Source organism: Grampus griseus (assembly GCF_964374135.1).
Source record: "Grampus griseus genome assembly, chromosome: 9".
NCBI lineage: Eukaryota > Metazoa > Chordata > Mammalia > Artiodactyla > Delphinidae > Grampus > Grampus griseus.
The window spans coordinates 78,787,191-78,802,656 of NC_139003.1; the positions used below are offsets into that span (position 1 = coordinate 78,787,191).

General features: G+C 36.2%; 1 protein-coding gene across 1 annotated transcript in view; it reads left to right on the forward strand.

Moving 5' to 3' along the window:
* Window positions 1–15,466, forward strand: part of SEMA3A (semaphorin 3A) — a gene marked incomplete at its 3' end in the record, with an annotated part of 231,758 nt that overhangs the window by 171,170 nt on the left and 45,122 nt on the right. The window contains exons 7-9 of the mRNA XM_082662278.1: window positions 11,704–11,846; window positions 13,610–13,724; window positions 13,814–13,883. Of these exons, the coding sequence (XP_082518404.1) occupies window positions 11,704–11,846; window positions 13,610–13,724; window positions 13,814–13,883 (328 nt within the window). The remainder of the gene's footprint in view (window positions 1–11,703; window positions 11,847–13,609; window positions 13,725–13,813; window positions 13,884–15,466) is intronic.

The window sequence follows — 15,466 nt, forward strand, 5'->3', positions numbered from 1 at the left end:
AAAAGCAAGTTTTATGTAGTTTGGTGATATTCAAGCATTATAAGTGAATAAATCCCCAAAGAAAAAAACTTTAAAAATAAAGAAAATTAAGAATAGTAAAATAATGGAAGCAATACTAGGAGATGACTTTATTTATAGGAGTAGAAAGAAATAAAAGTGCCCCCGCAAAATTTAAGGAGTGTCTATATTTAGGGATTTAGGAAAAGAGAGTCCTAAAGGAAATTATGAAGATTTGATTATTAACAATTCAGGCTCAGAGACAAAAAAGCCACAAACCAGAGAAGCAGTAAAAATTGGGGGCAAGATCTGAATATTTCATTGTGTCAATGGCTAAAGACAACCAAAGGAGGATGAGTACCAATTTGCTGATTTGGTGGTTTCTGTTGTTTCTCATTAAGAACACTACCAATGGTGAAAGTTTCCAAAATCTATAGACAGCAAAGAGTTGAGAAGCAAGTGGTAACTGGGGCAGGGAGTATATGTACTCTCGCAAGAAGTGCTATGGCTTAATGGGTGCAAGAAACCACAATAGATTCCATGGAGTGTCAGTGGAAGTTTTCTGGTTTTCTTTTTCTTTCTCAGGATAAAAAGACTTAAAATATTGAAAATTCAACAAAAGATTGCCGCCTTCCCTTCATTTTACAGCTCCCCAGTTGCTAGATTGCTTCCTGCTTTTCATCACTTTTCTCAGGGCTCCATTCTATCCTCTTTTATGTTTTTATTCTATACCCTCCTAATCACCCCATTGACTTTACTTTTAAATAGCTTCAACTATAGGCCTCTTTTCTAAGCTCTTTTTTTTTTAATTTTTGCATTTTATTTACTTTTTTTTATACAGCAGGTCCTTTTTAGTCAATTATCAATTTTATACACATCAGTATATACATGTCAATCCCAATTACCCAATTCATCCCTCCACCCCCCCACCCCCACACCGCTATCCCCCCTTGGTGTCCATACGTTTGTTCTCTACATCTGTGTCTCAATTTCTACCCTGCAAACCGGTTTATCTGTACCCTTTTTCTAGGTTCCACATATATGCATTAATATACGATATTTGTTTTTCTCTTTCTGACTTACTTTGTATGACAGTCTCTAGATCCATCCATGTCTCAACAAATGACCCAATTTTGTTCCTTTTTATGGCTGAATAATATTCCATTGGGTATATATACCACATCTTCTTTATCCATTTGTCTGTCGATGGGCATTTAGGTTGCTTCCATGACCTGGCTATTGTAAATAGTGCTGCAATGAACGTTGGGGTACATGTGTCTTTTTGAATTATGGTTTTCTCTGGGTATGTGCCCAGTAGTGGGATTGCTGGGTCATATGGTAATTCTGTTTTACTTTTTTAAGAAACCTCCATACTGTTCTCCATAGTGGCTGTACCAATTTACATTCCCACCAACAGTGCAAGAGGGTTCCCTTCTCTCCACACCCTCTCCAGCATTTATTGTTTGTAGATTTTCTGATGGCGCCCATTCTAACTGGTGTGAGGTGATACCTCATTGTAGTTTTGATTTGCATTTCTCTAAAAATTAGTGATGTTGAGAGCTTTTCATGTGCTTCTTGGCCATCTGTATGTCTTCTTTGGAGAAATGTCTATTTAGGTCTTCTGCCCATTTTTGGATTGGGTTGTTTGTTTTTTTAATATTGAGCTGCATGAGCTCTTTATATATTTTGGAGATTAATCCTTTGTCCATTGATTCCTTTGCAATCCCATTCTGAGGGTTGTCTTTTCTCCCATTCTGAGGGTTGTCTTTTCATCTTGTTTATGGTTTCCTTTGCTGTGCAAAAGCTTTTAAGTTTCATTAGGTCCCATTTGTTTATTTTTGTTTTTATTTCCATTACTCTAGGAGGTTGGTCAAAAAAGATCTTGTTGTGATTTATGTCAAAGAGTGTTCTTCCTATGTTTTCCTCTAAGAGTTTTATAGTGTCCTGTCTTACATTTAGGTCTCTAATCCATCTTCAGTTTACTTTAGTGTATGGTGTTAGGGAGTGTTCTTATTTCATTCTTTTACATGTAGCTGTCCAGTTTTCCCAGCACCACTTACTGAAGAGACTCTCTTTTCTCCATTGTATATCCTTGCCTCCTTTGTCATAGATTAGTTGACCATAGGTGCGTAGGTTTATCTCTGGGCTTTCTACCTTGTTCCATGGACTTATGTTTCTGTTTTTGTGCCAATACCACATTGTCTTGATTACTGTAGCTTTCTAGTACAGTCTGAAGTCAGGGAGCCTGATTCCTCCAGCTCCGTTTTTCTTTCTCAAGATTGCTTTGGCTATTCGGGGTCTTTTGTGTCTCCATACAAATTTTAAGATTTTTTTGTTCTACTTCTGTAAAAAATGCCATTGGTAATTTGATAGGGATTGCATTGAATCTGTAGATTGCTTCGGGTAGTAGAGTCATTTTCACAATATTGATTCTTCCAATGCAAGAACATGGTATATCTCTCCATCTGTTGGTATCATCCTTAATTTCTTTCATCAGTGTCTTATAGTTTTCTGCATACAGATCTTTTGTCTCCTTAGGTAGGTTTATTCCTAGGTATTTTCTTATTTTTGTTGCAGTGGTAAATGGGAGTGTTTCCTTAATTTCTCTTTCAGATTGTTCATCATTAGTATATAGGAATGCAAGAGATTTCTGTGCATTAATTTTGTATCCTGCAACTTTACCAAATTCATTGATTAGCTCTAATAGTTTTCTGGTGGCATCTTTAGGATTCTCTGTGTATAGTATCATGTCATCTGCAAAGAGTGACAGTTTTACTTCTTCTTTTCCAATTTGCATTCCTCTTATTTCTTGTTCGTCTCTGATTGCCATGGCTACCACTCCCAAAACTATGTTGAATAATAGTGATGAGAGTGGATATCCTTGTGTTCCTGGTCTTAGAGGAAATGATTTCAGTTTTCCACCATTGAGAATGATGTTTGCTGGGGTTTTGTCGTATATAACCTTTATTATGTTGAGGTAGGTTCCCTCTATGCCCACTTTCTGGAGAGTTTTTATCATAAATGGGTGTTGAATTTTGTCAAAAGCTTTTTCTGCATCTATTGAGATGATCATATGCTTTTTATTCTTCCATTTGTTAATATGGTTTATCACATTGATTGATTTACGTATATTGAAGAATCCTTGCATCCCTGGGATAAATCCCACTTGATCATGGTGTATAATCCTTTTAATGTGTTGTTGGATTCTGTTTGCTAGTATTTTGTTGAGGATTTTTGCATCTATATTCATCAGTGATATTGGTCTGTAATTTTCTTTTTTTGTGGTATCTTTGTCTGGTTTGGGTATCAGGGTGATGGTGGCCTCATAGAATGAGTTTGGGAGTGTTCCTTCCTCCGCAATTTTTTGGAAGAGCTTGAGAAGGATGGGTGTTAGCTCTTCTCTAAATGTTTGATAGAATTCACCTGTGAAGCCGTCTGGTCCTGGAATTTGTTTGTTGGAAGATTTTTTTTTGGAAGATTTTTAATCACAATTTCCATTGCAGTACTTGTGATTGATCTGTTCATATTTTCTACGTCTTCCTGTTTCAGTCTTGGAAGGTTATACCTTTCTAAGAACTTGTCCATTTCTTCCAGGTTGTCCATTTTATTGGCATAGAGTTGCTTGTAGTAGTCTCTTAGGATGCTTTGTATTTCTGCAATGTCTGTTGTAACTTCTCCTTTTTCATTTCTAATTTTATTGATTTGAGTCCTCTCCCTCTTTTTCTTGATGAGTCTGACTAATGGTTTATCAATTTTGTTTATCTTCTCAGAGAACCAGCTTTTAGTTTTATTGATCTTTGCTATTGTTTTCTTTGTTTCTATTTCATTTATTTCTGCTCTGATCTTTATGATTTTTTTCCTTCCACTAACTTTGGGTTTTGTTTGTTTTTCTTCCTCTAGTTCCTTTAGGTGTAAGGTTAGATTGTTTGAGATTTTTCTTGTTTCTTGAGGTAGGCTTGTATAGCTATAAACTTCCCTCTTGAACTGCTTTTGCTGCCTCCCATAGGTTTTGGATCATCGTGTTTTCACTGTCATTTGTCTCCAGATATCTTTTGATTTCCTCTTTGATGTCTTCAGCGGTCTCTTGGTTATTTAGTAACGTATTGTTTAGCCTCCATGTGTTTGTGTTTTTTACATTTTTTCCCCTGTAATTTATTTCTAATCTCATAGCATTGTGTTCAGAAAAGATGCTTGATATTATTTCAATTTTCTTAAATTTATTGTGGCTTGATTTGTGACCCAACATATGAACTATCCTGGAGAATATTCTGTGTGCGCTTGAGAAGAAAGTGTAATCTGCTGTTTTTGGATGGAACGTCCTTTAAGTATCAATTAAATCTACCTGGTCTATTGTGTCATTTAAAGCTTCCATTTCCTTATTTTTTTTCATTTTGGATGATCTGTCCATTGGTGTTAAGTGAGGTGTTAAAGTTCCCCACTATTACTGTGTACTGTCTTATTTCCTCTTTTATAGCTCTTAGCAATTGCCTTATGTATTGAGGTGCTCCTATGTTGGGTGCATAAATATTTACAATTGTTATATCTTCTTCTTGGATTGATCCCTTGATCATTATGTAGCGTCCTTCCTTGTCTTTTATAACATTCTTTATTTTAAAGTCTGTATTATCTGATATGAGAATTACTATTCCAGCTTTCTTTTGATTTCCATTTGCATGGAATATCTTTTTCCATCCCCTCACTTTCAGTCTGAATGTGTCCCTAGATCTGAAGTGGGTCTCTTGTAGACAGCATATAGGTGAGTCTTGTTTTTGTATCCATTCAGCATGCCCGTGTCTTTTGGTTGGAGCATTTAATCCATTCACATTTAAGGTAATTATCAATATGTATGTTCCTATTACCATTTTCTTAATTGTTTTGGGTTTGTTTTAGTGCTTCTTTTTTTTTTTTTTTTTTTTTTTTTTTTGCAGTACTTGGGCCTCTAACTGTTGTGACCTCTCCCGTTGCGGAGCACAGGCTCTGGACGCACAGGCTCAGCAGCCATGGCTCACGGGCCCAGCCGCTGCACGGCATGTGGGATCTTCCCGGACCAGGGCACAAACCCATGTCCCCTGCATCGGCAGGCGGACTCTCAGCCACTGCGCCACCAGGGAAGCCCTGTGCGTCTTTTTCTTCTCTTCTGTTTCCCACTTAGAGAAGTTCCTTTAGCATTTGTTGTAGAGCTGGTTTGGTGGTGCTGAATTCTCTTCACTTTTGCTTGTCTGTAAAGCTTTTGGTTGCTCTGTGGAATCTGAATGAGATCCTTGCCGGGTAGAGTAATCTTGATTACTCTAGGTTCTTCCCTTTCATCACTTTAAGTATATCATGCCACTCCTTTCTGGATTGTAGAGTTTCTGCTGAGAAATCAGCTGTTAACCTTATGGGAGTTCCCTTGTATGTTATTTGTATGTTATTTGTTATTTGTTTTTCCCTTGCTGCTTTCAATAATTTTTCTTTGTCTTTAATTTTTGCCAATTTGATTACTTTTTGCCAATTTGATTTAATTTTTGCCAATTTGATTACTATGTGTTTCTCCTTGGGTTTATCCTGTATTGAACTCTCTGCGCTTCCTGGACTTGGGTGGCTATATCCTTTCCCATGTTAGGCAAGTTTTCGACTATAATCTCTTCAAATATTTTCTCGGGTCCTTTCTCTCTCTCTTTTCCTTCTGAGAGGCCCATAATGCAAATGTTGTTGCATTTAATGTTGTCCCAGAGGTCTCTTAGGCTGTCTTCATTTCTTTTCATTCTTTTTCTTTATTCTGTTCCACAGCAGCGAATTCCACCATTCTGTCTTCCAGGTCACTTACCCATTCTTCTGCCTCAGTTATTCTGCTATTGATTCCTTCTAGTGTATTTTTCATTTCAGTTATTGTATTGTTCATCTCTGTTTGTTTGTCCTTTAATTTTTCTAGGTCTTTGTTAAACATTTCTTGCATCTTCTCAATCTTTGCCTCCATTCTTTTTCCGAGGTCCTGGATCATCTTCACTATCATTATTCTGAATTCTGTTTTCTGGAAGGTTCCCTATCTCCACTTCATTTAGTTGTTTTTCTGGGGTTTTGTCTTGTTCCTTCATCTGGTACATAGCCCTCTGCCTTTTCATCTTGTCTATCTTTCTGTGAATGTGGTGTTTGTTCCATAGGCTGCAGGATTGTAGTCTCCTTGCTTCTGCTGTCTGCCCTCTGGTTCATGAGACTTAGATAACCTCATGAGGCTTGTGCAAGTTTCCTGCTGGGAGGGACTGGTGGTGGGTAGAGCTGACTGTTGCTCTGGTGGGCAGAGCTCAGTAAAACTTTAATCTGCCTGACTGCTGGTGGGTGGGGCTGGGTTCCCTCCCAGTTGGTTGTTTGGCCTGAGGTGACCCAACACTGGAGGCTACCTGGCTCTTTATGGGGCTAATGGCAGACTCTGGGAGGGCTCATGCCAAGGAGTGCTTCCCAGAACTTGTGCTACAAGTGTCCTTGTCCCCACGGTGAGCCACAGCTGCCCCCTGCCTCTCCAGGAGACCCTCTAACACTAGCAGATAGGTCTGGTTCAGTCTCCTATGGGGTCACTGCTCCTTCCCCTGGGTCCCAATGCACACACTACTTTGTGTGTGCCCTCCAAGAGTGGAGTCTCTATTTTCCCCAGTCCTGTCGAAGTCCTGCAATCAAATCCCACTAGACTTCAAAGTCTGATTCTCTAGGAATTCCTCCTCCCCTTGCCGGATCCCCAGGTTGGGAAGCCTGACGTGGGACTCAGAACCTTCACTCCCGTGAGTGGACTTCTGTGGTAAGTGTTCTCCAGTCTATGAGTCACCCACCCACCAGTTATGGGATTTGATTTTACTGTGATTACACCCCTCACAGGGGCTTCTCTTTTGTCTTTGGTTGTGGGGTATCTTTTTTGGTGAGTTCCAGTGTCTTCGTATCGATGATTGTCCAGCAGTTAGTTGTGATTCTGGTGTTCTTGCAAGAGGGAGTGAGAGCACGTCCTTCTACTCTGCCATCTTGGTTCCTGCTTCTCTAAGGTCTTGTATTTCCTGGTCTAAGGGATAACTTCACAAGCATCTGCCTCTAAAGATGCACTAAACTGAGCTAGTCTTCCTTCCACATCTCGTATCTAGTCTTCCTCAAGTGTTACTTCATGCTAAATGATTCCTATCCCACCAGTTGTTTAAAGCGGTCTTTCCTTTAATTTTACCATGATTTTTCTTACTACTTCTCACATTCAGCATCTTATCAGTGAACATAAACCATTGGTTCTACTTTCCCATAATCTCTGCGTATGTCTCCTCTATCATACAAGTCCACATCACCATCATTTCTCACCAGTCTTCTAAGTAATCTTCCTGCCTTCATTCTTGCCTCAGTATATATTTTTTTCCTACAGCAGCCAGTGATCTTCTTAGAATAGAAACCTGGTAATGTCATTACTAGGTTTAAAATATTTCATTGGTTTCCCTTTTAGCCGTTAGGACAATAAACTCCTGAACAATAAACTTCCTTCTTATGCTGGCCTCTGCTTAACTTTCTGTCATCCTCTCTGACCAGCTCTCTCTCCTATTGCACAACATTCTCTGTTGTTTCTGTGACCTTGCACCTGTGTTTCTTCTACCTGGGAAACTCTTATTCTTCAGGTCTTGAATTACATGTCATATCTTCTGAGAAAAACTTTCCCTAATTCCTTCAAAGCAAGATCAGTTGTCCCTTCTATTTCTCACTGCATTCGTTCCAAACTCATTTTTGTTATGTGCAATTTGATAATTGCTCTGTTTAACTGTTGGTATTCCCTCACAGATAGTAAGCACCATGTAGGCAGAAAACATTTCATCACAATATCCCCTAATCTTCCACAATTCAGGGCATAGAGTAAGTGATTAGGAGATATTTGATAAATGAAAATATAAATGTAAGTGATTACATGAAGAATAGAGATTGCTCAGTGGAGCAACATTCTGTAGATTATTAGATTGAGAGCAAATAGAGAGAGGCCTTATGTATATTATGGAAGGGAAATAATTCTTCCACAGAAAGGAAGCAAAGAACAATTGTGGGGGGTGTGAAGGAAGCAAAAGGAGGGAGTTCTTACTGAATGGCCTTGGTCTCAGCCATATAACAAATTAGAAAGTCCATCTTTGGTGGGTAGATTGAGAGATGGCACATTAGTTGTTCTGAAGACAATGAGAATGATTTTAAACAGTAGCTGATAATAAGTCTAAGGTGAGCCACTACAAGTAAATAAAACAATTACTTAGCAACACTAGAATTCTTGTTTAGGATAAATAACTTGAATTTAGAGCAAATCCATTTACTACGATTATATGGTTTTCTTCATCCTGGCTTAGGTATGGGGGCAAAGGAAAAAAAAGTTTTGGGATTTCAAAGGCAGGTAAGTGGAGGTTTAGGAAGCCAAGAGGTTCTAAGATGATAGGGAAGACAATTAGAATGACTGGTTAGAATGTTCATGTGATAAAGAGGGGAATTCACCAGAGGGGAGGGGAATAGACTGAGAGAATAAGAGGGGCAAGGAAGGGAGAGGCAAACTTTGGAGCATAAGTAGAAAATGAACAGTGAGTAGAGATTTTGGCCAAAAAAAAAAAAAAGATTTTCTAAATTTGAAATATTAGAAGAATGGCTTCTTTTAAATTTTTGAAAGAGATCAACTAAAGACCTAATTTATTTTGAAATTAGAGTGAATGTTTTTTCAAGTATAAGATATAACCTAAATTTCTTGAAGACAATTAACATTGTTTTTCTTAGATAATCTCTTTTACTATTTTGATATATTTGGCTTTTGTTTTCTATGCCTAATGGTATTTTTTGTCTGTAATCTGAAGCTATGTCAAACTGTTAATTCACCTACCAAATCCTCTGTGCCTGTAATATCAGATACTAAAGGAGAGACTAGACTTGAAGACCCTTTAAACAATTAATGTACGTGATAACTTGTTTGAATTATTTCCTACTAGAGTCCACATTTGTAAGATGATAATTATCTTTACATATTTTAGAGATGGAAGCATGATGCTTGATAACTCCTTTTTTCATGCCCAAATACTAACTTAAGAGAATATCTATAAGTATAAAATATTGTTTGCTTTGTTCTCATTTGTATGTTTCTAACATCACTTTTGCTAGATTGTAGCTTTCTGAAAACAAGGGATATATATTATTCATTTTGTTTTATACTTAGTGCCTTGCATGTATTTGTGATCAAATAAAAGGTAGTTGGATTTAATTACTTGAAATCCTTTAAGTTATTCAAGTGTTTATATGAACAACTTCCTTAATATGGGAGGTAGTATTAAACCGACTTCTCCATTTTTTCATCATTAAAGCAGAAGAAAGTATGATTTTTCACTTTAATTCTGCAGCTGTATTATAATGAGATCTTATAATGAGAACTTAACATGTGATTGAGGCTTCCTTTTAGTATCATCATCATAACAACATAGTACATTTGTTAATATTTTACAAAGTTGTTTCACATGTACTATTTAAGTTTAAAATACTTATTTGTATGTGAACTGTTTATGACACAAGGTGAATTGAACTTAACATGAAATAAGCCCAATTTGAATATTAGGCAACTGAGATCTGAGAGGTAAGAGTCTTGCTAAAATGTCACAAAAGTCGTAAGTGATTGAACTGAGTTCTATCATGTGTAGGTCTGTGTTATACATCTGCATGCACATGCATGCACACATACATGCACACATACATGCACATGCTGAATTTCTGAAGCTAGAAATCTGACTTCATCAGTGGGGTGGTAATTATTGGGTTTGTAACATAATTCGTACTCTTGTCACATTAATCCACTCACCATTCTTCAGGAGACAAAAACATGTATACAAATATGTTTATGAATATGATTAAGTAGAAATTTATGAAGAAAAACCACCTTTGCAACGTTTATTAAAGTTGAAGTAATGTATTAAAAATTCTAGTCCTGATTCCAAATTTTGAGGTTTTATTCTCCTTCCCTTATTCCACTGGCATACTGAACTTTAAATATGAATAGGTAATATTTCATATGTTTCACATTACTTACAGGGTCTGTATAATTTGCCTGAAAAAGATAGTGGAGTGTAGCCCTGTGAAATATACTAAGTACATGGTCCCAGAGCAAATGCTAAAGGAAAGTTACAAGTGTAGTACACATGACAACATGATTATTCACAGGTGAAAAGGTTAGGACTAAATAAGATGGATAAAGCTGGTTTCAATATTCTGATCCCTTTCCTGGTATCTTAAGTATGGTGCTGACCTAGGTGTGTATATTTCATAGTTAACTTGATAACATAATACAACATGGGAGCAAAAGTAGGTTATTGTGAGAACTTAAATACCTGCAACAATCCTAAGTGCTTTCAATAAAACAAACTCAGCTTCTTAGTATGTTACATTGTTAAAGCTGTGAAGCAATTATAGTTTGTTAAATAGTTTATATGAGCCCACAGCCATATCAAGCCAGGTACTTACAGAAGTATGTTTTGAAGTGGGACTCTAGACATCACAGATACACCTTCTGCATAATCTAGGCAGTCTTGTTTTTTCCTTTTCTCTTTCCTTGTCTTCTTGCACAGATATTCATTGAATGCCCTCAGTATTTTAAGCTCTAGGATCATAGCATCAAACAAAACACGCCAAGTTCTTGTTCTCCTCGAACTGATATTCATTGGGATGGAGAGGGAGACAGACAATAAGCAAATGAAGATTAAAGAGAGAAGAAAGCAACAGGGAGATGTAGCATAGCAGGTGTTTCATAATGTTAGGAAGAAAAGTAATGCATGTGAGTAGGAGTAAGGCTTTCAGCACTTTAAATTAGGGTAGTCAACAAAGATGTCTTTAATAACGTAATATTTTGAACAAAGACCTGAGTAAAAATAAGAATCCTGTCTTTAGAATATATGAGGGCAGAGAGTTACACAGTGAGGAAAAATCTGAGGCGGTGCTGAGAGTGCTTGACCTGTTTGAGAACCAGGAAGGGGTTTGGTATGTCTGGCTAAGAGTAAGTTAGGGAAGGGAAGGGTAGGAAGAAGAAAAGTCATGTGGGGTAGCAGGGACCAGATGGTAAATGACTTCTGGTCACTGGAAGGAGTTTGCATTTTATTGTGTGTGATTTGAAAAGATATAGGAGGGTTTAGATATGTCTGAAGTGACATATCGGGTACACACTGGTGTGTGGAGACTCAGAGAACTCAAGGGTAACTCCACGGTTTGGGGCTTGAGTACCTCGTAAATGACAATGCCATTTAATGAGATGGGGTACAACTTGAGAAAATTTCTTTTGTTTTATATGAATCTCATCTCTCCCCTCACACCTAGTTTTTGCTCGAAAGTGGAATAGACCAATTGGTAGTTTGATTTAAATTATTTTATGCTTGAAAGAAAGAATAACAGTAGTGATGACAATAAGTAATATTTGATAGCCCTTACACTTTGCAAAATGTTTTAATATCCAGTGATGCATCTGCACTATATGGTCACAGGGAGGATTTCTGCACCTACTCCTAAAATAATGTTTGAGACATAAGGTGATTTGTAACATACTTTAAAATACGTAAAGAACAGTTCACATCTACTGAAAAAGAGTGAACTAAAGAGAGATTAAGTCTTGAAATATGTCACATAGGGGTTAAGAGAAAATTGAAAATGGACTGTAATGAATGGTCTTATTTACCCAACTGTGAATTAATATATATGCTATAATTTGTCTCTCAGATCCAAGGTTCATTAGTGCCCACCTCATCCCAGAAAGTGACAACCCTGAAGATGACAAAGTGTATTTTTTCTTCCGTGAAAATGCGATAGATGGAGAACACACTGGAAAAGCCACTCATGCTAGAATAGGTCAGATATGCAAGGTGAGGTAAAGAAAAAAATGAGGAGGGTATCATTGTCCAATTGCAGTTTTTTCCTTTTCCACCTTTGTACAAATATAATGAAAAATATGGCTAAAAAGCTTGACTGATCACTATAAATATTTAAATACCAAAAAAAGATTGAAAACGTATTATAGTTGCTTATGAATAACTTCATAGTCAAACATAGAGGTATAGGTTGTGAGGTGTTATTTCACAATTACATTAAATAATATTAGTTTGAAATTCTGGAGAAATAATTTTTTTTCATATTACCTGGGAAAATATAATTTTTGTATTCTCAGACCTAGCATAGGTTCCTACAATGTGTAAGTTTTCAATGAATATTTTTTGTTGGAAATAACTCAAGTATGAATATAAAAGAGACAAGTGTTAAAGCTTGTTCTTATGACTTGATTATAGCATCCTATATACACATATGTGCACACACATAATTTTGAAGCTCTGAACTTTAATATACTGTGTGGCACAAATTCAGATGTGATATGTATTATAATGTTAGATATATAGAATAAAAAATTGGTCAGTAAATACTTATGGACTAATTAGTATCAGTGTGAAAATATAACAATACTATTCTTACCCTCTATACTGTATAGTACAGTATATATGAAATATGAATGAAGCTAACTGTTATTATATATTAAAGCACCTTTCATCTCAAGAAAAATCACAAGGCCAAATCCAGTTACTGTCTTAAAATGAAATTATTTCTTTTAAAAAAAAAATCATGAAATTTTAAAAATCCCTATCTTGGGGGCGGGGATATCCTCTTTCCTATCCCAATCATCGAATTATTTATCTTTAGTATATTAAATTACTGGAAAATTAAAATTTTTAATGCTCTGGAAACATGCAAATGATATATGCAATATATGAGAATCTTTTCTCCACAAAATATAAGGCATATTTAAAAGCAGTACTTACAAGGGTTAAAAAAATCTTTATACTCAATAAAATCTTATAAACAAAATATAAATCAGTGTTATATTTTTGAAGAAAAAGTTATTTTCCTTTAAACATATGCACATAAATATTATTTTATAAGACTATAAGTTACTGGTGAATCCATACCATCATAATAGAGTTTATTGCTACATCAGGTTACAGTTAAGTTTCATTTTCAGTGAGAAGATACTTTTTCAAAATTTTTGCTCTAGAATGAGTTTTCTTTATTAAGATTTAAGCAAATGTTTTTTCAACATGCTGTTTGTAAAGTCAGCATTGCGTCAACTGAGCTTATAAAAATATTTGATGCTAGCATGCTTTTGTTTGTGGTGTATTTTCAGTATGAGTTATAAGGCATGCAGTTATTCTTTCATTCAGTAAATACTCATTAAGTGCCTACTATGTGCCAATGTGCTTAATTTTGTGAACCAGCCTACTTAGGTAAGTAAAATCTTAGGGAAAACTTACATAAGAAAGAGAGACTAAAAGCAAACCAAAACAAACACAAGAGTAATATCGTTCGTTGCCAAGTGGTAAGAGAATGGAAAAAGTACAGTGACTTTTTAATGCTAAGGCATATTTATTGTAAGTCATTCCTTGAACAAGGTTGGAGTGAATAGATTTCACCAAAAATATAATAAGAAAGCATAGTTACTTGTATCTAGTCATTTAAAATTCATTTCTCAATTTGAAAAATGAGGAATTGTGATTTGTATGTCTCAAGATATGAGAAGATAAGATATTTGAAATTATCATTTGCATGCACAATTTCTAAAACCATTATTCTCTCCTTTCAGAATGACTTCGGGGGCCACAGAAGTCTGGTGAATAAATGGACAACATTCCTCAAAGCTCGTCTCATTTGTTCAGTGCCAGGTCCAAATGGCATTGACACTCATTTTGATGAATTGCGTAAGTAGCTGATGATGTCATATAGAGAATATTCAAACCTTGCCATTACCTTCAAAAATGCAACTTTCTCCAATTTTGTTTTAAAACAGAGGATGTATTCCTAATGAATTCTAAAGATCCTAAAAATCCAATTGTATATGGAGTGTTTACAACTTCCAGGTAAACAACACTTTGCTCTCTTATTATCATAGAAAATTCATGTCCTTTAGATGCTTTCCAAGTGTCCATAATTTGTGAAAATATTTTTGAAAGAACAACGTCGGCTAAACCTTTGAGCTCTTGTGCATTCTTGGGTGCCTGAAATAAGTCATGACCTAAATCATTTTTTACATAAATCTTAACAAAGAATTCACTACTATAAATTTAATGACGAAAAATATATGCCATGCCCTATGTATAGCTTTGACTTTAAAAATTTGAGTGAAATGTAAAATATTATAAACATAGAACTCTGAGTTTTGTTAAAAGTTTGTAGTGATATAAACTAAGGGTGAAAAATCTTTTTCCCTCCCCTCTCCTTTCTCTTCTTTGTCCCTACCCCCTCTTTCTCTCTCTCTCTCCTCCTTCTTCCCCCTCTCCCTGCCACCTCCTTTCATCATTCCCCATGTGCCTCAAGGCTCTTGCTGTCAATCAAGCAGTAATTATTTCCTGACTATTATATTCAGCATAAAGTTTACATTACCTGGAATTGCTAAAAGAAACATATATTTAAATGCATATAAAGAGGGATATGCATTTGGATATGTATAAATGTTTAATAAAAGAAAAATAATTTAAAATCAAAAGTCAGGAAGAGTGCTACAAGGGACTGTGATAGCATAAAGAAAGATTAACTACAATGTCCAAACACTGATTTTTTTCTGTAAATATTAAAGCCATTACAAATTGATTGGACATTTTTACTTAATTTTTAAAATAACGTAAAAATTAGGAAAACTATATTAGTAAAACCAGATGCAATTTCCCATACCTAAATATTTCTCCCCTTTAGTATAAAAACAGAATGACCGCTAAAGAATGTGGGAGGCTTGGGCTTCCCTGGTGGCGCAGTGGTTGAGAGTCTGCCTGCCGATGCAGGGGACACAGGTTCGTGCCCCGGTCCGGGAAGATCCCACATGCCGTGGAGCGGCTGGGCCCATGAGCCATGGCTGCTGAGCCTGCATGTCCGGAGCCTGTGCTCCACAACGGGAGAGGCCACGACAGTGAGAGGCCTGCGTACCGCAAAAAAAAAAAAAAAAAAAAAATGTGGGAGGCTCAAATTAAACAAATATTAATTGATTTCTTCTGCTTCCTCATTGCTTAGTACAGTAGTTTTCAGTCTTAAGCTTGCATCAGAATCGCCCAGAGAGCCTGTTAAAATACAGATGCTCGGCCCCGCCCTCAGAGTCTCTGATTCAGTAGGAAGGGGTAGGGCCTAAGAACGCATTTTTAACAAATTCCCAGGTGATGCCCATACTGTTGGTCTAGGAACCACACTTTGAGAATCACTGGCTTAGTGGGTAAAATAATTTCACCTGTCTGCTTCAGCGAGCTTGATGTCATATATGAGTTAGTCTTAACAGCTGTAAATCCTAAAAAGATCTTTCCATGATGATGGATTCCATCAATAGATAAGCAAAGTGTATAACAATGAAAAAGGGACACATAAACATTACAAACTACTATGATGTATCAAATATGTATTAATTTGCTACTTATTCCATTATGAAAATATTGTTGTTAAATTCTATAAGTATTTACTG